Source organism: Clupea harengus, chromosome 6 (assembly GCF_900700415.2).
Source record: "Clupea harengus chromosome 6, Ch_v2.0.2, whole genome shotgun sequence".
Classification (NCBI taxonomy): domain Eukaryota; kingdom Metazoa; phylum Chordata; class Actinopteri; order Clupeiformes; family Clupeidae; genus Clupea; species Clupea harengus.
Window position 1 is genome coordinate 16,054,462 of NC_045157.1, and position 24,491 is coordinate 16,078,952.

The 24,491-nt window shown below is 47.6% G+C and overlaps 1 protein-coding gene across 10 annotated transcripts in view; it reads right to left on the reverse strand.

Annotated features, from left to right (window-relative positions):
* The window catches only part of chd9 (chromodomain helicase DNA binding protein 9), an 89,536-nt gene that overhangs the window by 8,175 nt on the left and 56,870 nt on the right, over positions 1-24,491 (reverse strand). For 8 of the 10 annotated variants that reach the window (XM_031569188.2, XM_031569184.2, XM_031569186.1 and 5 more), the window contains 22 exons: positions 23,287-23,530; positions 19,967-20,143; positions 19,214-19,357; positions 18,471-18,726; positions 17,832-18,042; positions 16,729-16,924; positions 16,244-16,414; positions 15,676-15,864; positions 14,657-14,767; positions 14,234-14,430; positions 13,699-13,898; positions 11,786-11,945; positions 8,590-8,679; positions 7,757-7,860; positions 5,651-5,768; positions 4,666-4,723; positions 4,154-4,202; positions 3,685-3,919; positions 3,045-3,250; positions 1,510-2,532; positions 746-909; positions 21-278 (listed from right to left, as the gene is read on the reverse strand). In XM_031569188.2, coding sequence (XP_031425048.1) covers positions 21-278; positions 746-909; positions 1,510-2,532; positions 3,045-3,250; positions 3,685-3,919; positions 4,154-4,202; positions 4,666-4,723; positions 5,651-5,768; positions 7,757-7,860; positions 8,590-8,679; positions 11,786-11,945; positions 13,699-13,898; positions 14,234-14,430; positions 14,657-14,767; positions 15,676-15,864; positions 16,244-16,414; positions 16,729-16,924; positions 17,832-18,042; positions 18,471-18,726; positions 19,214-19,357; positions 19,967-20,143; positions 23,287-23,530 — 4,561 coding nt within the window. The remainder of the gene's footprint in view (positions 1-20; positions 279-745; positions 910-1,509; positions 2,533-3,044; positions 3,251-3,684; positions 3,920-4,153; positions 4,203-4,665; positions 4,724-5,650; positions 5,769-7,756; positions 7,861-8,589; positions 8,680-11,785; positions 11,946-13,698; positions 13,899-14,233; positions 14,431-14,656; positions 14,768-15,675; positions 15,865-16,243; positions 16,415-16,728; positions 16,925-17,831; positions 18,043-18,470; positions 18,727-19,213; positions 19,358-19,966; positions 20,144-23,286; positions 23,531-24,491) is intronic. The other 2 variants (XM_031569190.1, XM_031569194.2) reach the window with 1 other exon arrangement.

The window sequence follows — 24,491 nt, forward strand, 5'->3', positions numbered from 1 at the left end:
GGAGGTTGAGATGAACATACGTTATTGATTTTGACTGAGAACTCCTTGTCTGCAACATGCTTGGTCACCTTTGACCCTTGCGGGGAGGCCGCAGGGTCTTCAGCGGGGAGGCTGCTGGCCGCCTGGCTGCCCGCCGACACCTGGTGGTTGTCCAGCAGCTTGGTGGTGTAGAAGGAGGCCACGGTGGAGCCGGGCTCGTAGGCGCGCCGCGTGCCGGGCCACTTCCCCTTCAGCACGGCCTGGCAGATGCTGTCCAAGCGGTTGATCATCACGCGGTCCTGTGGACGGGAGGACACATCAGTAAGGAAATGGACGGATGGAGAGTACCATGGCAATAGTGTTTCCTTTTTTTGGAGTTCCGTGTGCTGGAGTTCAGTGTGCCAGTTTTGGAACGCTTCAGTTTCAGAGGTGAAATATCTCTACAGGAGGAACTACCCTCGCAAAAAACAAACATCCCCAAATGATGGGGCCCAGTTAGGTGACGCTATGGGCAGATTAGCACTGTAACTCACAGCAGCTTCAGCATCGTATGGGGTAGAAGTTAGCCAACATGGGGTTTCCACAAAGTGGCATACCTGAGCCGCTACTATATAGAATTGCAACTGCAAATATCAGTGTTTGTATATAGAGAATGTTTCAGTCAGTGTGTGTGTGTGTGTGTGTGTGTGTGTGTGTGTGTTTGAGAGAGTGCGTTCTACTGAGTCTGTATGTGTGTTTGAGAATTTGTGAGTGTGTTGTCTCCTACCTTTGGCCAGTAGGAGGCGGCGAGCATGTACCCTCCCTGGAAGGGGTGCGGGGGGTGCGCGAGGCCGTTCTCCGCTACGCTGTTCTCCTGCGTCTCGTCCTGAGTGGTGCTGTGCGACGCCACGCTGTCCTCGTCAAAGCCCTTCACACTGGGCACCACTGACGCTACAACACACACACACACGGCCATTGACACCTCCTACACACATCCCTCTTCACACGAAGGCTCTTAACACTTATCTGCCATTATCACCACAGTCAGCCAGTCACACACATTTTTAGCAGCTCAACATTGGGAAAAGCAGATGATCACTCTCCTGTCAAGTTCAGTTCAGTCACCACTAATTAATAGACTAATTAATAGAAGTACAAAACACAGTGAAAAAGCATTACATGATTTTTTTTTACATAATTTTGAACTACTCTGGAGAGGAAACATTAGCTAAAATGAGGCCATCCTTAAAATTATGTTGGTTTGCCATAACCCGAGCGAGTCAATCAATTTAGTCCCAACCAATTTTTTTTGTCATGTTATTTGATCTGCCACTTGACTTGGGACTATAACTTCTGATTCCACCAATGGCATTATGGCCATGTCTTAGTACTAGAAAAGAGGACCTATTAGAAGACTATACGACTCAAATCAGATTAAAAATTAAAACATTTATTCCCATTTTTTTATTTATTTAAATATTTCTTTTTTAAACCAACATATTAGGATGGCCTGAGCATGGCAGCAAAGACAGACCAGCCGTCTTCACTCACCGTTCTTTTGTCCATCCTCTGCCTCACTGCCACTGTCCTCTGACGAAGACGAGGATGAGGAAGATGAGGAGGATGATCCTGAGGAGCAAGAGGACGAGGAGGAGGATGAGCTAGAGCCTGAGCGCGAGGTGGAGGATGAGGAGGAGGAAGAGGAGGACGACCTCGACGAAGAGCTGGAGGACGAGCCGTCTGAGTCTGACTCGGAGCCGGATGCACGCCGGGTGCCCGGCTCCTTGCCCTCAGCCCGGCTCTTTTTGGCCTTCTTCGGCTTCCGGCTGGCCGGGTTGGGCGGGTTGGTCGGGTTGGTTGGGTTGGGCGTCAGTGGCTTGGTGCGGGCCGCCACCATGCGCCGCTCACTCTCCCCACCTTTCCCCACGTCGGGCTTCACATCTGCCTCCTCCTGCCCCATACCGGGCGTGGGGGGTCCTGTGAGGGAAGGAGTGCCCCACATCTCAGCCGGTGCCGCCGCCGACTGGGGATCCTCTCCGCCCCCCTCGGAACCCACATCAGGCTCCTCCTTCACAGACGGCGCGCCCTCTTCGGATCTCGAGGCAGGCAGGGGTGACGGTGTGGAGGTGGTGGCAGAGGCGGAGGCTGCTGCTTGGAAGTGTGCGGGGGGCAGCAGCGGGGTGCGCGAGTGCGCCTGGGCCTGGGCCTGGGCCTGAGCCTGGGCGAGGGCGTGCGTGTGGGCCACCGTCTGGCTCTGCTGTGGCGGCATGCCCTTGTTCTGGCTGTAGTTGCGCTGGGCGGCCATGAAGGCCAGCTCGGGGTCGCGCAGGATGTGGTAGTCGGTGCGGCTGACGCCGTGCTTGGCGGCGCCCAGCAGCAGGTCGCGGTCGTGCATGCCGGGCTCCCACCACACGGGCAGGTCCGGGCCCTGCTGGCACAGCACCAGGCGCTCGTACAGCTGCGGGTGACGCAGCACCTGCTCGCGCACCTGACGCAGCAGCTCCACGCGGTACAGGGTGCGGGAGGCGCGCTCCTCCGTGATGGGCTGGATCGACAGAGAGGGGTCCACCGCGTCTGAGAGAGACAGAGAGAGACACACATCAAGATTCAAAAGTCAGACTGCTGGTATCAATGAAAAGGCACGGAGTGTCAACATAAACTCAGAATCACAACTTATATCTCAGAATAGGAACAGTTGAATTGAACATTAAGTACAAAAAATGTTCTCCTGAAATTGCATTGGAAAACAGATCCCTGACTACTGCCAAAGCATTCATCTGACTAACTGTTGTGTCCTTCTCTGAACCTAGCACCAAAGAAGCCCTGCAGCTCTGATCATGAGGATCTAATCCCTGAGAACAGCACCAGGGGGCATCTCACGTTTCAAGCCTTTCCCTGCTCCCTGCCTAATTAACTCATCCCCACCAGATGATGGACTTCAGGTTTAGAAGTGATAGGTGAAGCGAAAGCAAGAAACAATGACTTAGGATGCTACAGTCGTGCAAATGTCTGTTTGCGAATGTTTGAGTGAGTGAGTATGTGTCTGTGTGTGTGTGTGTGTGTGTGTGTGTGTGTGAGATCCTCACCCGCTTCTTTGGCCGGTAGCCGGCACACTCTGCGACACATGGCAGTGAAGGAGCACAGGTACTTCTGCAGACTCTCGTCTGTCTTCTTGTGCAGGCGCGCCATGGCCCGGAACTTGGTCCAGTCGAAGCGGCCCAGGTCCGGGTCGAACACCACGCCGAAAGTGGACACCACGCGGTAGAAGTCGGCCTCTTCTCGCCGGGTCCACCTAGGAACACAAACACCAGCTGGTCAGAGGAGCCCCATGGACAACAGTTATTTGCGGGGGCAAACTTACGTCAAACTCCACTCCATCTCGACTCGATGTGCAGGCGCGCAAAAAAAAGACTGCCCAGCGTGACTGACAGTAGCTTGGCTTCAAAGGTAAGTGGTTGGCTGGGTTGGAAGTGGATAACCAGCAGGTGGTCGCCCTTTTATTGCACCTCAACAGACAGTGGTGTTGCAATGATGTACCAAGCAGAGCATTTGAACTTGGATGCACTCACTACATTCTACATCATCCATATTTACCCAAGCTCATATGTTGCACGTGTTTATGAGAGCTGGAGTAGCCTGTGGCCTTAAGCTACAGCCCCGGTGCTGCTGACGCCTCACTCTGCCATATCATCGGCAGGACTGTGCTTAGCCGTGCGAAATGCCCACCTCTGTTGCCTCTCGATCTTGGCTGCCATCTTGGGGTTGAGGGTGTCGTTGAGGGTGGCGGGCAGCGGGCACAGTGGCGTGGGCATCACGGTCTGGGTCTGGTGGATGTGCAGGATCTGGCGGCTCTTGGTGAAGCGCTGCGAGGCGGTGATGAGACGACGCAGCCGGGCCGTCAGGGCGGAGGACGACGGCCAGTACGCCCCGGTGCTCCCGCCCTCTGGGGCCGAGCTGCCTTCTGCGGGAGAACACACACACGAACACACACACACACACACACACACACACACAGACAGACAGAAGGCAAATCAGTTATCTCTGAGCTATACAACCCTCAACCAGAGAACTACCAGTACAAGTTTAAAAAGTTTAAATACAGTTAGGGTTTTTACTGAATCAAAAGCCTAAACGAAAGAGAGCGAGAGCAAGAGAGGAAAAGAGAAAGGGAAGGAGAGAGTGATCCGTAACTTACCTCCTCCTGTGTCTGTGATGACCAGGTCTCCGGGCGAGGAGGCATCGTCCTGTAGGCAGAGGAATGATCACGTCACTGCGCTGACCACAGCCTGAACACACACCCTTACTCCCTCCATGACACTTTACTCCGTCACTTCCTCCATCGACACCTACACTCAGCACACAGATCTAGGGGCTCTCAGCTCAGTTAAGCTGGGATTATGCCTGGGAGGCGCACAGGGCTTTGCATACAATACTGATAAGTAGAGAGGGCTATGTCCATGATGGGTCCCTTGCCCTGTATGCATTGGCTACTGCCAGTCAATCAGTATGTGTGTGTGTGTGTGTGTGTGTGTGTGTGTGTGTGTGTAGGTGTGTGTGTGTGTGTGTGTGTATGTGTATTTGTGTTTGTGTGTGTGCATGCGTGTATGTGTGAGTATATGTGCTTATGCATGAAAGTGTGTGTGTGTGTGGGAGAATGTGTGTGACACTTCTCTGTGTTTCCCCCACCCCCTCGTCCCATGGCCTCACCTCCATATCGTCCTTCATCAAGGCCGGGGCAGGCTTATACTCGGGGTCATCCACATCCCTGCACACACACAGATAACGCATGGCTGTCAAGAGCTACTCAAGGTTACGGCACAGATGGATGAGCCACACACACACACACACACACACACACACACACACACACACACACACACACACACACACACACACACACACAGTCTCACACACACACACACACACACACACACACACACACCTTCACAGTGAAACACACAAGATGATCTGACACGTCCTTCACGATGGGGTTTGTGCAGCTGTTTTGCAGCTGTTAATGTACCCTGCCTACCCTCAATCACATTTCCTATGCATCACTATCCTACTATAATAATAATAATAATAATAATAATAATAATAATGAATTATATTTATATAGCACACTTCAACAAACAGAGAAGTCTCAAGGTACTAGAGACATACCTGACTGTATTTACATTTATTATGAACCTACATGTGCTTGTTAATCTTATTTGGAACAATTTAGAGAAACAACTTAAAAGTAAAACATTTTATTGGTACATGTCCTGTGTAGCAAACGCAAGGACCAACTGACCCACACAACTCTACTGTGCATGATCTATGAAGCTGAGCTGACATGCCATTAATACCATACTGACATGCACAGCACATTGAACTGCTCATCAACACAACATTGTGAGTGTGTAACCAACATTTTCACATTCAGCAAAACCCCCATCAAAAAGAACAACGAAGGACAGACACCATATTCTCACAGACAATGTACAACACCTCATTTAATGAATAAATGTGATCCCATAAAGACCCATATCATAGCTAGTTCATACTATCCACCAAGTGTTTTTTTTTTTTTTTTTTGATTTGATGAAATCAAGCTAAAACCAATGAAATGGGTGAACACAAACGGCCCCCCCAGAGAGGGGGGTCCTGCCACAGGTATTAACAGTTCGTTACGGTGAGGTTGACCCACCCGTCCATGAAGTCGTTGCCTCTCTGCTCGGCGGCGATGGCCTTCTCGTCTGGCCGGCCCACCCGGTCTAGGTAGCAGAGTCTCGGGTCTGCGCGGACAGTGTTGTACTTCTCATAACCTGCAAGTGGGTCAACACATCAGCATAGGTGAGCTTAGTCAAACAGAGACCGGCACTCATTTCTGGTGGGGGTGGGAGGGGTGGGATGACGACGATTTTAGCCCACATTTACTGAAACCAGCTGCTAATACTCCTACAGAACAACATTACAGGAAATGGACTTATGTGGTTGAAAGAGCTGTTGCTAATCAACAACTGGAAACAGGGCAGAAAACACAAGTGTACCTGGAAAAATGTATCAAGCAAAGGAAGCAAATGGAAAATATTGGTTTTTAACTCTGTGGAACTCTGTTAACCCTGTTTCGAAGGGCGAGGGAGGCCTATTCTGCCTGGGCGGGTTGTCACAACTAGGTCCCTCTGACAGGAAATGAATGTGTCAATCACAAACCATCACTGCCCAAGTCTGATTGATCTATCTGGAGCATACCATGGGTTAATGCAAATAATCTATCTCATATATCCTCAAAGTTAGCACATATCCTGGCAGGCTTTTGTAAAAAAGAACAAATAGTTTGTTTAAAAGGTTAGACCCCCATAAAACACTCAATCGTCTGGGAAGAGGAAGTCATATTTGTCAGACTTGAATGAAATGCTCAGTCAGCGGTAAACAAATGTCATCCACGATGTAAATACACGATGAGATTTATTGTTGTGTCTATTCACATTTTGCAGTCTAACTATGGCAGAGGAAGAAATGCCAAGCTACACGAGCGCATTTTCCACAAAAGATCTCTTTTCTTGGCTGCAAAGGAATACAGAAATTCAGGTTGGTCAAGGTGATCAAATTCATCCAAATAAACATAGCTCGCAACCTCCCATGACTTGATGCATTGACTGCACCAAATAGCCAACAGTTTGTTCCCAGGATAATTCTAAGTAAAAAAGGATTTCAATCTAATTACCGTTGAATACCAGTACGTGAGACAAACCTAACATTCTGCTGCAGTAAAAGCTTGAGATCATTTGACCGCATCATCACACAATACGTAGGCTATGCTATTGGTGAAAGGAATGCAAGCAGCCAACTAAGAAAAGCAGAGAGTTTCCATCTGAAAATGTTTATTTCCATAGAAAATAGAGCTGACCACTTCTGCTCCCACAATTTGCACCGCAGCAAGTGCCACAATGTCTGCTAAAACACTTAACATTTCAGCAAGATGGAAGCTAAGCCTTTTTCGTTTCAGTACCTAACTCCAAAGTTGCAAATGTATACCATTAGACAAATGTATTAGCCTATTCATTTGAAAATGTATCACATGTTCACATTTAGGCCTAAATAAATTCTTCAGAATGGATGCGAGATTGGCTATAGACTCATAGGCTACAGCCTCTGCGCTTGTCACAGAATCTAAGTGAGCAAAACTTTCTTTTTTTCTTTTTCAGACTTAAAAATCACATGCCCCGAATAAAAAAACATACCAGTCAGCGTGAAAGGATGTGGCTGGATGAAGTCTGACACGCTACAATTACGTGTCAACGAATTCATTTATTTTTTTAACAACAAAAGAATGTTTATTCCTGGCGAACCCTCGTCCAGAACCTGTCCAGAACCCCTGGCCATCTTCTTACACTGTACTGTCGACTGAGGCATTCACTTTATAGGGATTCCTCGACAATGCTATCGGTCGGCTTTAACCAAACCTTTCGCTAATTAACTTCGGCCTAGATCTGACCATTTAATGACTTTTTATTGTAAAACAGTGCGCATGCTGTGCCGTTTCCGCCAAACGTTTTTGCCATGAAAATAAGGCCCTATATTTGTTGTATTCTATTGTCATATTACAAGAGACAAATGTGTGCAAGGGAGTTCTTATCAAAGACCACATTTTTTTTGCTTAAAAGATAGCTACTATCCGTATAATGAACAAGGTTTTTCTCATACATGTCTATGTAAAACAAACAAGTGCTGATGCCTGGAGGTGGGATATTATATTATTCTTTGAGGCTGGAGCCTCTGACTCTCTGGTTCCTCCACTATGATGACGTACCGTGCTTGAAGACTCCTAGCAGCAGACACTTGTCGGCATCTTGGTCCCACCAGAGAGTTGGGAGCTCAGCATTATCCGGATCGGGCACCCGGATCAGGATTTCACTGTGATGAGAACATACAACCGACACACACACCCACACACAACCACACACACACACACACACACACACACACACACACACACACACACACACACACACACACACACACAGTCATTCCCCAGACCAGACTGAACTAAACAACCAAACACTGACTCACCCTATATCAGAGCACAAACACTCCCATATAACGAAAAGTCAACACACATCATGCTCCCTCTGTTGGTCATTAGGATTTACTACTTGCAGTTCTGGAAATGAACAGCAGGTGGAGCAGTGATGTGCTTTCACTTTCTCAATGCTGAGACAGCATGGCTCATCTGCCTTGAAGAGCAACACAGAACGCAATTCCATTTCATGTCTCACAAATTCAACATTTCTTGAGAAAAAAATGACCGGTATAAAACATTTGAACTGACAGTTCTGATGAAATGCTGATATATAACAGCATAATTTACACCAGGCCAAAAGCAAAAAAAGTATGTAGTGCTGAAGCAGCACCAACACAAAGCACAACGGGTACATTTTACCCAACAACATTAGCACCTAATCCTCCACCAGGCCCACCGAGTTTTCAACACCGTCCTCATATCTAATCTCTTGTCTGAGTCGAGCTGTGGAAAGGGTCTTACAAGGGTCTTAAGAGGCAGGTGTGTGTGTGTGTGTGTGTGTGTGTGTGTGTGTGTGTGTGTATGTGTTTGGGGGGGATGGGGGGGTTGGGTGGGGGGCTCACCTGGCGTCCACGCCGTCCAGCACTTTCTGCGTCTCTGAGCCGATCACCTCCTGTTTCAGGTAGTAGAGCATTCTGACTCGCAGCAGCACCCTGCACACAGAGAGAGGAGAGCTGGATTAGGCCAACACACACACACACACACACACACACACACACACAGAGAGAGAGAGAGCTCCCTGTGGAGAAAGCCCACTGGACAGGACAAAGCCGGTCACAAACACACACCAGCACTCTCTCACGCAGGCACAGACACACACAGAAAGCCCGGCTGTCACAACAAAGGCGCTCAGCGGTCACATTAAATGCTGAGTGAGCAGAATGAGTCTTCACTTTAAACACACATACATACACACATACAGACACCCACCCACAACACACACACACACACACTCAAAGAACAGCAAACATTTACCTCACCATGCGCACACAATCACAGTTTACAGTCGGGCATATGGTTAAAGATGGACGCCTTGACCATGGGTCTAGGCACCCGTGCTATGCATGACTTGTTGGGGAAAGAATAGAAAGTAATGCTAACGTCATTCAGCCAGCGGCCAGCTAGACCATGACGCGTGCTAGGGGCCCTCAGGAGTGCACTCACGTCTGAGTCACGGCAGAGATGCAGTCATTAATACTCCACTGAGGCATGATGTGTGTGTGTGTGTGTTTGTGTGGGTGGGTGGGTGGGTGGAGGGTGGAGGGTGGTGGTCGGGGGAGACAACCCACACTGGATGCTCCAGAAGCAGGGAGTTCCACCACCACCCCTCTCCCTCCCACACACACACACACACACACACACACACACACACACCACCACCACCACCACCCCTCTCCCTCCCACACACACACACAGCGCTGCCATACTTGCAGGCCTAGCAGCTGCTGCTTTTTCCTGTGCCTGTCAGCAAAGCGCAAGGCTTCATCACTCATCTCTCACACACACACACACACACACACACACACACACACACACACACACACACACACTAAACAGACACATTGACTGACTAATCCACAGTCCATGCGCTCATGTACACACAACCACCTGCACCATAGACCTCATACACAGCCTTAGGGGAGGCACACATGGGCCTTCGTATCTTTAATTACACGCCTGTTACTGCCAAGGAAGACAGGGGAACAGGAAGATGTTACTGAAGGCCTGTGATGGCAAGAAAAAAGAAAGTCAGCCTATCTTTCTATGTCCCTTTCTGTCTCCCACTCGCCCCTCTGTCACTCTTTCCTTCCTCCCTCTCTCTCTCTCTCTCCCCCCCCCCCTCTCTCCCCCCTCTGGGCCTGTATTGGTGGAATTCCAGCTCTGGAACTCTGCGAGGGAAAATCGCAGCCGTAAGCAGATTGGGCCTGCGTGTCCCCGGGTGGCCGCGGCGGTGTCACGGATCGAACGATCCCCGGGTTCAGCAGCACCGCTACTGGAACAAAGGGGAACTTTCTGTGTGTGGGCAGCGCAGCACTGGGGTCCCTGCCAAAACTACCCACCTCCCCCCCCCCCCTCCCCTCCTAGTCTCTCCCCTTTACTTTTCTTCACGCTTCCTTCCTCTAACACTAACACACAGTAACACACACACACACACACACACACACAGACACAGACACACACACAGACACAGACACAGACACACACACACACACACACAGACACAGACACACACGCACACACACACACACACACACACACACACACACACACACACACACACACACACGCACACACAGACGTGTTCAATGCGACCGTTACACTTTGTGGTTTTCACTTGGCCTTGCCTCATGACAAACAGTGAGTCACGCTCAAAGGTGATGTCATAATGCAAGTGACTTCTGCAAAACGGCCGAGACTGAGTGAAGAACGTCTGTAACTGGACATGGTTTTTAAAACCCACATCAACACAACCTGGGCTGGTCTGGGCACCTATGGACACACACAACCTGGATGACCGACCAACCATCATTCCTATCAGTGTGTGTGTGACATGTGCCGTAGGCTGCTGACCACATCCCGTTCAAGTGTGTTTTTAAGAGAATCAATGACCACTCAGTGGTTTGCACTCCATGCTTTCATCTCAAGTGTTACCTGCAGCTCTCCACCATCCAGTCAAACGAACAGCTGTAGAACCTGTGGCCGCGCTCTCCTTATTGCAGTGGTTTGTGGTGTGGGCAGAGTGTGTGATACTTCACGTGTCAGTGCCGTGTCTATGTGTGTGTGTGTGTGTGTGTGTGTGTGTGTGCTTGCTGGTGAACCCTGTGTGAAGTGCGTGAGTCAGCACAGGGTTCTCACCCGCAGCGAGCGCCTTAAAGGGTGCGAGTGCGTGTGCTTGCTAGTGTGTTTCCATTGAGCTCTGTCACACTGCAATGGAAGTGCTGCTGGTTTTATTGAACAGTTTCTGTGTCACACCACCGTATTGGAACTAGCAGAACAATTAGCGACCGACTGTTGTAAGTGGTGTGAAAGCTGTCGTTCTGGATGTTAAAGTGCATGTGACTGTTCTCTCCTTCAGCACTTCAGCACATCTGTCACTATGTTGCACTTGGTCTTTGTGCGAATTTAAACAACATACTGTATATAACACTTGCGTGCACTGGCGACAGAGGCACACGGCAACGGCATTTCGGGAGTATGGTAAAAATCATCACTGCCTAACCCTAACACTGCCAATTTTGTTATTTACTATTACTGCCTCCAGCTTCACAAGCAAGGCCAGCAAATTCTAGCTGACAGCAAATCTTCAGATTCCCCACTGGTAAGCTTCTCAAAAAGGTGCTCACTGACTGCTCAAGCATCTCCATTTCATCAAACAAAATCAGGCCAACCGCATTTCACTGGCTCTGGCCCTCTTACTGGACTGAACAGAAAACAACCTCTGCCCAGCCAGAACACTTTGATACTATCACAGCCCTCACACACAAATCTCTCTCTCTCTCTCTCACACACACACACACACACAAACGCAAGCACACACAAAATAATATCATCACCGTAGTACTCATTGTATCTTAACCGAACACAGCTAAGCAGATGAGGTGGAGCCATTCACCAGCCAGAACACTTTCACATAATCAGAGCCCTCATACACAAATCTCTTTCACAAGTCTCCCACACACACCCACACACACCCACAATCCCAGATCCCCAGCAGCAGTAGCAGAAGGAGGGGGAGGAGGAGGAGGAGGAGCCACTCACTTGTTGCAATGGTGCTTGAGGTGCTTCTTGTAGCCTTCATCCTGCAGCATGTGCTCGGGGTTGTGCTTGCGGATCCACTCGGCCTTCTGGATGTCGAAGCCTGTCGACTGGATCTTCATCTTTTTCCCCTTCCTGCCCCGAGGCACTGGCGTGGAGAGGCCTGGAGAGGCGAGGAAGAAGAGGAGGAGGAGGAGGGGAGGAAATCATTAATCGTCCACCCTCCCACCTCTCACACACACACACACACAAACACCCTCCCGCACCCGGTTGTATGAGCACACACTCTCTCGGCGGAGTAAGACGTATGGTGTTTGCAATGGGGAAATTTTTCATAAGAAAATGTCAGCAGAATGCAGCACTGCGGTGGGCCCCTCTCTCTCTCCGGTGGATCGATGAGGAAATCTATGTTTTCTCTCTCTCCATCCCTCTCTCTCCATCCCTCTCTTTCCATGTCCCTCTCTTTCCATGTCCCTCTCTCTCCATCCCTCTCTCCCATGTCCCTCTCTCTCCATCCCTCTCTCCCCATGTCCCTCTCTCTCCATCCCTCTCTCTCCATCTCCCTCTCTCTCCATCCCTCTCTCCCCATGTCCCTCTCTCTCCATCTCCCTCTCCCCATCTACCTCTCTCTCCATCCCTGTTTCTCTATCCCTCTCCCCATCTCCCTCTCTCTCCATCTCCCTCTGTCTCCATCTCCATCCCTCTCTCTCCCTCTCTCTCTGATGGTGGGAGCAAACACTGGGATTGCGCCGGTGCTACTGGGAGCGAGTTAATCTGCGGCTGCAAATCATGCATCTTTTATTGAGCTGAGACTCAGCCAGCCATCATTCCTCAAGCCCGTGGGGGATTCATGGAGGTTCTGCTGTGTGGTGGGGCTGCATGGGTGAGCCTAGAATGTGTGTTTGTGTGTGTGTGTGTGTGTGTGTGTGTGTTTGTGTGTGTGTATGTGTGAGTGTGAGAGTGCCAGGCAAGGACGTGGGTGTGAGTAAGTATTTTGTGGCAGGATGGGCGTGTGACTGAAGGACGGTCTAAGAATGTGATGTAGACATGCATGAATCTAAGTATGTGTGTGATCGATATATCAGTTTTGACACTTGCTGATATTTGTCCAAAAGCACCCTCTTGTGTTTATGCTATGTATGGCAGGTTTACTTGCATGCAGAGTTCAACTAGAACTATTTATATTTTATTCTTTCTTTTTTATTTACTTAAATGTTTTATTAACAGTTATTTCTGGAAATTCCAGGTTGGGAACCATGACTATAACACTTGTAGCAAAGACAACTGGGGAGTACCATAGGAGGAAGACACTCACTGCACTTTAACTGGCACAGGTCGGTCAATCGTTTCATTTTCCCAATTTTATACTTCAACATCTCATTTTAGAAAATTAACACCGGCACATTTTAGTCAGATTGCCTATCTTAAGAAGGAACGTAACGTTATGAATGCAACCTTATTTATGGCGAAACAGTAGCTCAGCCTTTTTTTAAGTTAGCTGGTTAGCTGGTTAACGTTAGCTTCATGCCATTTTTGCTCCCTCAGGCAATGTCATCGTTGGTGCCATTCATTTGCCTTTTAAAGGTATAGATTTAGACATACATTTCACAGGTTTTTTTCTAATGATTAATCTTAAAAATAATAATATTCCCAGGTGGTGTAAGACCTGCACATTGTCTGTTGTGTCTTGTAGAAAGCATTCGCAACTCATTATAATTCTCTTTATGTATTTTGTTTTTGCAACAAACAAATATGATAAATGAATATCGGCCCAAATGATTGGTTATTGGCAATCCTAAGCCAATAGATATTGAGAGCCTAGTATCGGCCCTAATAAATGCATACTGCTCATCCCTAGTGTGTGTGTGTGTGTGTGTGTGTGTGTGTGTGTGTGTGTGTGTGTGTGCGGTTATTACCTAGGTGGTTCTTGAGCTCTTTGGTCTGGCCGTCCTCAGTGGGGGCAATCAGGTCCCACATGAAGCTCTTGATCTTGTCGTCACCACGGTAATGCACCAGGCAGTAGGCGAGCAGGGCACGGCAGATCATTTCCACGTCGCGCTCGCTCAGCGGTCGCTTGAAGCGCCCATGCAGCAGGATGTCCTTCCAACGCCCCCACCTAGTCACCACAACACATCAACACACAAGGACAGAGACGGTGAACAATGTAGCCAATGCATGCCAATGTATGTTATAGCTATATTCCTAATCTAGCAAACCTAGAACAAGTATTGACAATTTCCTGAAGGGTTTGACTACCTGGTTTAGATGTATTATTGTAAGCTTATTACCAGAATATGCCATTTATCTCCACGCTGTACAAACAACTGAAGGACTCTACAGGTTTTAAGAGTCTGTAGGTTTTCTGCGTTCGTTAATCTAGGGGTAATATAGTCATATTGTGTTGTAGACTGCCATCATGCACTGCGGGGCCATGGCCAGGCGCCGACTCACCCGTACACCAGCAGGTTCTTCTCCACGCGGAAGCACTCGGTGCGGCCGTAGCTGTTGAGGCGGTCGTGGGGCCGGCGCAGCTTGGGCTTGTCCTCGCTGTCGCTCTCGCCCTCCGACAGCTCCGCCAGCTCGTCCTTAGTGGAGCTGAAGGGCCGCGTCTGCTTCCTCACGCGAGGCGTGTCGATCACCAGGCTGTTCTGCTAACGCAAACCATCGGGGTTAGGGCCTTACATCGAAACATGTGAGCGTTTACAGACGGCTCCTGAGTCTGAAAATCACTTTCAAATATGGTGTTGGAAACGCATCTCTATTTTATTAACAATTGTTTCTCGATGAGAACCTTGTGTTTCTATTTCGTTTGTATCTTGTGGCTGCACATTAAAAAGACGTGCTGCTGGCTGTGATCTGCCTGCCAGCACTTACTCTGCCATTGACTGTTTCCATGTCGATCTCTGCCTTCTTGGCCCACTTGTCCCAGAAGTTGGGGTCGTCCAGAGAGATGTCCGTGCGGTTCCCTGATGCTACGAAACTGGCCTGCAGAGGGGCGGGGAAAGAGGTGAAGCAGTGTACGGCTGTGCACTACAGGAGACTCTATAACATTACTGGGGAACCAGCTGACATTGACACAGCAAACAGGAAGAATGAGACAAGATGGAGAATCATAGGACAGGCTGAGAATCGGCCATAAACTACGTCAGCACGTCAGACACACACTAAACAGATATAAATTGGACACCAGTGCTGTACAATACTGACAACAGTGATTTTTTTTACATATGCAACCCATTGACTCAAATCCGCTATCGTCATTTAGTGAACAGCTTAATGAAAAACACAGACTGTATGACAAAAGCAACCTGGAGAAGGGGACTGAATGAGTAGTGGATGTGGTCCAAATCCCACTGCCTATCCTACTCCCTGCTCTGACACTGAAAAATACTGAGAGGCCGCATTCAAAATATTGAGGCTCGTCTCACATGTCAGACTTGAGACAAATCAGCATGATATCTGGGCCACACTGTCTTCTTCCTTAGCCAAGGACCACCTACTTCAAATAGACGGGGCCTGCTAACTGATGGAGAGAGCAACCAATGACAGGCCATTGCTTTTGCATGACATGATCTATGTTTCTGCAATCATGTCTTAATCCAGCTCACTGATTGCCTCATGTACTGTAACTCCTACAATGCGAACTGGGTCACTAAGCAAACATTAGTTTGACTCATTCTGATATCATTATAGGGAAACCAGTGACACAGCAAACAGGAAGAATGAGACAGAATGGAGAATCATAGGACAGGCTGAGAATCTGCCATAAACTACGTCAGCATACACACTACTGCCTGACATCATGGAAATCCAACCAGTACCAAAACAGTTGCAGCAATTTCAGTCAGTCACTCATTCTGTGCCATTGCGTGGACAAGCATTCGATGTCCTACCTTGGCAAAGGTGGACCCTCGTCCCTCGGACTCGATGGTGATGGTCTTAGTTCTGCGCTGGAGGATCTGGTCGATGTCCTCCTCGCAGAACTTGGCTCCCTCGTCCTCGTCGTCCATGATGGCCCCGTAGGCCCCACGGCGCAGCAGGTCCTCGATCTCTTTCTTGGAGAGCTGCTGCTGGACCTGCCCCTGGACACACACAGGAAAACAAGTTCAAAAGGTCGGACGGGGCTTAGGAACGTGTCTAACTGACTTGCCCGGAGGGATGTGGGGAAATTACTCAACATTCAGGGTCTGATCAAGCAAAGCTACATCAGAAAATACCACACAAATTGATGCTACTCATGTTAAATAACATAGCAAAATATTATCAGTTTCAAATTGATGCTACTCATAAATAAGATAGCAAAATATTTCTCCTCAGATTAATACCTTCACAGTAGAAGTGGCATCGACAGGTGTTTAAATATCAAAGACCTAATGAAGCTAAAGAAGCTGTCCCATACAGTACAACACATTAGCATTTGGACATGCGTAGCGCATGATTTAGCAGGTGCAAGAGCCTTACCCCGCCGCCCAGGCTGTTGTCCCGTCCACTCATGCTTTGCAGCACGGCTTTGTCCAGGCCCAGCTTGAGACTGGCCCGGTCGAACATCTCCCTCTCGTACGAGTTGCGCGTGATCAGCCGGTACACCTTCACCGCCTTGTTCTGACCAATCCTATGGCAGCGAGCCTGGGCCTGGACACATCAACACATGAACTCAACATGTAGGACTGATCAAGTAAAAACTACACAACAGACACTTGAAATGGAATAGCAAATGAAACTCATGATACAGACAATCCTTTCACAGCAGTGTGACCACTGAAACCCAATACAGAGACTTGGATGCTTTTAGCATCATGGGCCGAAGCCGAATATTATTTTAACCTCACTAGATTTGTTAACATCTTGCTCTGTTTAACGCAGTGGTCAAATACTTCAGCACACGTGTGATGTGAGCTGTGAGGAACACTTCGTCGTTTGAACGTAGTCCCTTCCTGGCAGCTCACCTGCAGGTCGTTCTGTGGGTTCCAGTCCGAGTCGAAGATGATGCAGGTGTCGGCGGCGGTCAGGTTGATGCCCAGTCCTCCGGCCCGCGTGCACAGCAGGAACACAAAGCGGTCCGAGTCCGGCTTGCTGAAGCGGTCGATGGCCGCCTGCCGCAGGTTCCCGCGCACTCGCCCGTCTATTCGCTCGTAGAGGTATCTGACAGACACACACACACACACACACACACACACACACACACACACGAAAGCAGAGATCAATACTAGCTGAACCTGACAGAAAGGATCAGCATGTTAAGAATGTCACTTCATCTTTTTGAGGGACAAGCTGCGGAGCATGTATTTTCAGGAGAAGTTGAGTTCAGTTCCACTCTCGTAGACACTGCTGAGGATGTGCGGTCCAACTACCCTGCTCCATCTACAACGCCCATCATCAATGCACTTCCTTGTAAATTTCAGTTTCAATTCCACAGTGCATGTTTTAGGCATGATAACTATACAGCACACTGCCAAAGCATACATTTACATAAATGTATATAAAACCTGTATATTCCCAAAATACATCCACATCTCCATATGTCTTCTTTTCTCTCTCGCACACACTTTCTCTCTATTTCTCTGGGACCAACAGCACAAGGTGATTCAGCCCTTTTTGTTTTTCGGGGAAAGCCGCTTTCCCAGGACTTTAGGCCCTGGCCTAGACACCCCCACAACCCACCCCACCCTTCACCATCCACCCTCACCGAACCGCCCTCCACCTACCCTCTCCCCCCCCCCCCCACCCCCTGTACACAGTGACCCATTTCCAGCGGCCCCTGGCTCTGGCTGTCTGATGAGGGAATCCCCAGGGGGTCTGTGCCCTGCTGCTGAACCCTGCCCAGGCCCTGCCTGCACGCCAGCTAGCAAACACCGCTAAGCCCCACTTCACTCCGCTCTGGTGCAGGGTGTGTTTATGTGACCAAGCAAGGCTATGGTGGTGGAGGAAACAAAAATGAGAGAGAGAGGGGGAGCAAAAGTCCTGGGACTATGACTATGAATGGGAAGGAGTGCGATGAATAAAAATGAGTGCAGGGGGAACCTCTACTGTAAAAAATTGTCCGTCTCACCTTCTCTGGATGAGGTAGTCCTCCAGGATGTCCAGGCAGCGCACCATCTGGGAGAAGATGAGGACCTTGTGACCACCGGCCTTCATCTTGGGCAGCAGCTTGTCAATGAGAACCAGTTTACCCGCAGACTGGACCATTGCCTGCAGGTGGAAGTCCATGGCGACGGGGTTGTAGACCTCGCGGAAGTCTTCCAGGATCTTCTCTTCGGCCCCTTGGGGGAAGGAGGGGGGGGAGAGAGGTCAGATCAAATCAAATCAAATCAAAATCAAATCAAATCAAACTTTATTTATACGGCGCATTTCATACCAGGAGGTAACACAATGCGCCAAGGTCAGGTGGTTGCAGACTGGCTCCCTATTCATCTAGTATTTTTGGAGTGCACTCAGTGACTCAGTAAACCTCATGGTCAGAACTACTGCCAATGGCCATTCTCAAAGATTACAAACTCAATGATGAATGATCTTCCCTTTTCCTCCATCTTTGTATTCCTTTTTAGACCTTCCGTTTACCATTGCGAGGACTTAAAAATTATTTTTTTTTAAATGGTTTTACATACTAATGGTAGACTTTCATGTGAAACCGTAACACAAACAAACACTTTCACTAGATCCAAGCGATGACTGAAAGTGTGCATTGTACCTTTAATGAGGTAGGGGTGGTTGCAGCACTTCCTCAACTCCATCATTGTGTTGACCAGGTTGGGAAGGTTGGCTTGGCCAGCGCCCTTGGCCAGGAAGGAGAAGTTCTTTTCCAGGATGGCGCGGTAGTACTTTTTCTGGATGTTGGTCAGCTCCACCTCGATGATGGTCTCCTCTTTGGGAGCCAGCTTCTTCTCCACATCCTCCTTCAGTCTCCTGAGCATCATGGGCTTGAGGATAGCCTGCAGCTTCTGGACCTGAGGATGGACAGACACACACACACACACACACACAAAGTTAAAACTATAACACACACAGACACATTTTTAAACCCAAGAAAGGCCCACCAATACTGTGGGGAAATCAGACCAACTCAAGCATACAGGAATTATAGGCCATATTTCAAGCTGCAGTACAAATTCAAATTCAGATTTAACAAAACGTTTTCACCTTCCTCTCACCCGTCTGTGAGCGGAGCCTGTCACAGCCCGCACCGACACATGCAAATACACTCTGCTATGGCGTCATGCAAGAGGCCGCTTGTTCACCTAATTTAGTTTCAAAGTCAAGCAGACTATAACCACCAAACTACTACTTCTTCCTGATCATACTGTTGCCAAAACAAACACACACCGTACACCTGCCAGCCCACATGCACACGTGCACACACACACACACACACACACACACACACACACACACACACACACACACACAAACACACGCTTCCTTTGGAGTGCATACCTGCTCCTCGGTCTTGAGGTCCCCAAACTCCGACATGAAGGTGCTTTCAGAGGGGAAGCGCTGGGGCTCGAGGAAGTGCAGCAGGCTGAAGAGCTCCTCCACAGTGTTCTGCAGTGGGGTGCCCGTCAGGAGGACCTTGTGTTCCTACAGTCAGCAGCCACAGGGCTCAAGGTCAGCGCACTCAAACACTCTTACTAAAGACTCATCCAGTACTAAAGGTGGATACAGTATACAAGCATTACTGCTCATTCACCTCAGGTATAGCAAAAAGCAATGTCTAGATCATGTCTTTATCTCCTTGGCATAATCTGTATGCCTTCACTGTACTATAGCATATACCATTTTGGAGACACTGATTAGAAGGTGAGTTGAAGCAAGTATGGAGGTTTCAGTTTCCCAGCTTCCAGCTATAGTCACATAATATTCAACATATTCAATTCACAAATCAACATATTTACGTTACGTATGTTCACACTAGTTTTAATTTTGTTGACGAAATCTATGGCGGAATACGGAAGGACTACGATTGAATAAAAAAATTGCTGACGAAATGAACACTAGTTCACACTGTTCATAATGTAACTGTTAAATAGGCTATAGGTTTTGACAAGTCATTGGCACCCATATCAAAGAGAACACAGGCAGGCTAATGAGAGGGCCTAGATTATTCAGGGTGCTGAGAGTCTCACAGGAGTCTCACAGGACACAAACATGGCCATAACATGGCATAACATAAACATGAACCCTCCCTACCAGATTCATGAGCTTGAAGCCCTCGAGTAGCTTGCAGTTCTTGTTCTTGAGGCGGTGGGCTTCGTCGATGATGACGCAGCGCCACTCGATGGCGTTGAGCTCCGGGCAGCCACTCAGGATCATCTCAAAGGTGGTGATTAACGCATCGAACTTGTACGCCCCTCTGATTGGCCGGCCCTAGAACAGTCCAGAACAGCAATGAGTCAGTAAAACCAGGGCAGACAGGTCAACTTCTGTCAGGAAGTCGGGATGAGTTACTCCTGCTTTGGGTGCCTGTGGTCTCTGAGTAAAAGCTACCTTAGGTACCTTAGGTCTTTGAGTAGATGCTAGTTTGAATACTTAAAGGTAACATCAGATAATATAGCTCACATAGAAGATGCTACTTTGAGTGCTGCTGCTGTTTTGATAAAAGCTATCCCTGGGATCTTTGCTCTGTGAGTAGACGCTACTTTGATTGGTTAAGACCTGTGGCTAGATTAGTGGCTCTCATACGAACTAGGCCATTTGAGAACCTGTGTTCCTAGAGAAACAAACCCAAACACACATGACTCATAGAAAGGGCCAACTACAGCGATGACTTTCACAAGCTTCACAGAGCAGGTGTCAGCAATCTCCTTTATAACATAAGGCACACCGTGTGAACTCTCCTTGTGTATTTATTCATTCCCACTGCACCCAGACACACACTACATATGTCTGTCTACATTTGTCTCTCTCTATAAACACTTTCATTCCCGCTCCCTCCTCCTCCGCCTTCCTCTCTCCATCCCTGGAAGATGCTGGGATGATCTAAGCCGTCAGTGGCAGCCCCAGTGGGACATGATGTCATCGTGTGTGTGTGTGTGTGTGTGTGTGTGTGTGTGTGTGTGTGTGTGTGTGTGTGTGTATGTAGCGAGCAGGCCTCTCTGTACTGAGGACTGTCAGTGTGAATCACACAGGCAGCCAGCGGCTCAGTCCCTCAACTAGCAGGCTGTGCCCGAGGCCAGCGCCAAGACAACTGCCACCAGTCGCACTCCTGTCTGTCTCTGTGTGTGTGTGTGTTTGTGTGCGATGTCCTTTTTGGAGGAATTTTTTTTCCTTAAATAAACTACTAGCTGCATACAGATTTCAAATGTCTGTCTATTAGCCTGCCTTTCTATTATTTTTATGAATGAATGAGGCACACTGCTAGTGTAATTTGCCAGGACAGCATCATCTGACTTTCAACAAAGACAAGTCTTGCACCCAGGGATATCCTGACTGAAATCTGTACATAATCAATGACACACATCTTGGCACACCCTCACTGCATCTCAAAGATGACACCCTTCACAACATGTTGACTCTCGATATGACCGCTGATGATGATGCACAGACTAAGACGAGCACAGTACTGCACTGAGACTGAATCCTGGACCTAATAAGGTACTCGCTACACTGCAAAAAGTGAAATCTTAGTAAGATGAAATATCTTCACTCAAGGCAATATATGCTTGTTTTTGTCTGACAAGATATTTCTTCTTACCAGGCATTTTTTATGTTAGAGCATTTCACTTGCTTCAAGTGTTTCAGTCCTTAATTATCTTAATAAGGTTTTATTACTTGTTACTGAGATTTTATTACTGGTTCTGAGCACGTTAATGCTTGAAACTAGAATTGTCATAATTGTAAGGCATTATAAGTACAAAACTGCTTTGTCAAAGTCAGAATTTCTTATTTCAAGCATCTTGTCCTTCTGATCTATAAAACATTATTTTACAGCACAGCAATTATGTATTCCTGTAGACAAAATACTATACAGTGCAAAGACAGTATTAAACTAAGTCAAACTTTTGCTTTAAGAACAGACTTTATCATCCTTTAGCAGGTTAAAGTGAATGAGGAAAACGTGCTTATATTCAGCAAATGCTAGCACCATCATCTTGAAATGAGGCTATATGCTAGGTCATTTATCTTGAAATCAGTACAACTACACTAAAAACAAGTACATTTGCCTATGTACCCAAAAGATTTAAGAATTATTTTCTCAATAAGTAGGAATATGTGCTTAAATTCAGCAAATGCTAGCACTATCATCTTGAAATGAGTCTAAATGCCAGGCTATTTATCTTGAAATCTGTAAAGCAACATTAATAACAAGTATATTTGCCTAAATACAAAAAAAATGTAAGAATGATTTACTCAAAATGTAGAAAAATTTAATTATATTCAGCAAATGCTAGGACCATGATCTCGAAATGAAGCTATATGCTAGGCAATTTATCTTGAAATCAGTACATCTACACTAAAAACTAGTACATTTGCCTATATACCCAAAAGATTTAAGAATTTTTTCTCAATAAGTAGGAATATGTGCTTAAATTCAGCAAATGCTAGCACTATCATCTTGAAATGAGTCTACATGCCAGGAAATGTATCTTTTTTTAATGAAGCTTTACTGATTTCAAGATAAATTGCCTAGCATGTAGCCTCATTTCAAGATGATGGTGCTAGCATTTGCTTAATATAAGCACATTTTCCTACATTTCGAGAAAATCATTCTTACATTTTTTTTATTTAGGCAAATGTAATTGTTTTAGTGTAGCTGTACTGATTTCAAGATAAATTGCCTAGTATGTACTCATTTCAAGATGATGGTGCTAGCATCTGCTGAATCTTGCACATTTTCCTACATATTGAGAAAATAATTCTTAAATATTTTGGTATATAGGCAAATGTACTTGTTTTTGGTGTAGCTGTACTGATTTCAAGATACATTGCCTAGCATGTAGCCTCATTTCAAGATGATGGTGCTAGCATTTAGTGAATATAAGCACGTGTTCCTACATATTGAGAAAATTATTCTTAAATATTTTGACAAATGTACTTGTTTTCAGTCTGGCCACACTAGTTTTAAGATATATTTGGGTTCTTTGAGGCTAGATATTTTTACTTTTTTTACAAAGTCTTGGTAAGTCAAATCTTCCTGTTCTGTTGGCAGATAATTTAGCTTATTTTAAGTGATAGAATATACCCCATTTTTTTACTTTTTTTTCTTGTTTTTGAAGGCTGATTTTTTGCAGTGTAAATGCTGTCCCTCTTCAGTGGCTGACTACACCCTGTGTGTGATCGCTTGCTAATTCCCACACCTGGACACATGCTGGGTAAGTCCCAGGCTCTGGAAGGAGCAGAGTAAATCCCAGAGTGTAGCAAGCGCAGGGTAAATTAAACCCCCAATCCACCGTTTGGGCAGACATAGTAAATCCTGAATCTCAGTGCTAAAGGATGACTGAGACAGACAGACAGACAGACAGACAGACAGGCAGACACAGACAGACAGACAAACGGGCGGAGCAGCTCACCTGGGCGTCCCTGAAGTACATCTCGTACTGCTGCAGCATCTGACGGCTGACCATGCTGCCGTGGTAGACGATGACGTTGATGTGGGTCCACGTACGGAACTCGCGCTCCCAGTTGGCGATGGTGGAGAGCGGCGCTATGATGAGGAAGGGCCTACGGATGCCCGTGCGCTGGATCTCCTCCAGGAATGTGATGGATTGGATGGTTTTGCCCAGGCCCATTTCATCCGCCAGGATGCAGTTCCGCCTGTAAACACAAACACACATGCCTTAGCACACACTCACATACTGGTTGATAAATAAATGTGTGGCAAGCTGCAGCAGCAGTATTAAGAGTATTTTATACCCAGATTGGGGTTAGCCTGGGATTGGCTACAGTCGAAATGTGAGTTCTGCTTGACCATGATCTGATTACATTAGTATGTAACTGCTATATGCTCCAGGGAAGCATTTGATTCTGGAAGTCGCCACTAACTCGACATGCACTGGCTAGAAACAAACAGCCTCCTCTTTCACCCTTTTTTTTACTGTTTTATCTCTACCAATGCCCTTTTTCCCTTACAAGTCCTCCTGCTCCCGGTTAATAATACATGTGAACTCCGCACAACACTCAGCCTGCCTGGAGCATGGCTAACCTTCAGCGATCAGCCTCTGCCAGACAGACAGCTCCTCCTCAGAGGGACAGCTTAGCGCTGGTGTGATACGGACTAGTTCTCCCTCAGATTTCTCCCTGTATCAAGCAGACCCCCTTCGCTCCAGAAGGGGGGCTTTTATTTAAAAAGTCTTGACGTTAATTGCTAAGTGGAGATATTCCCATTCCACAACTCAGCCCGTTGGCCTGCTTGGCTCATCTCCAAGCTTGGTGTGGCAACGTGTTTTGCAATTCATATGAACACACCCTCTGTCAGAGGAATTTGACCATGCGCACATGCACACGCCCACTGCCACTTGCACACACACAAACACACACACATACACACACACACACACACACACACACACACACACACACACACACACTTGGAGAAACTCTGCGACAATCCACAGTGCAAAAAACAAACGGAAGCTGGTGGTGGATCGAAACGCGTCTGAAATGTTGTTGTCGCTCTAAATCCAAGGTGTTAGCTGATTAGCAAACATGACAGCTGTTCGCACAAGTTAAGACTCTCGAGGGGTGCTGAAACCAATAGGGTTCAAATGGACGAGGC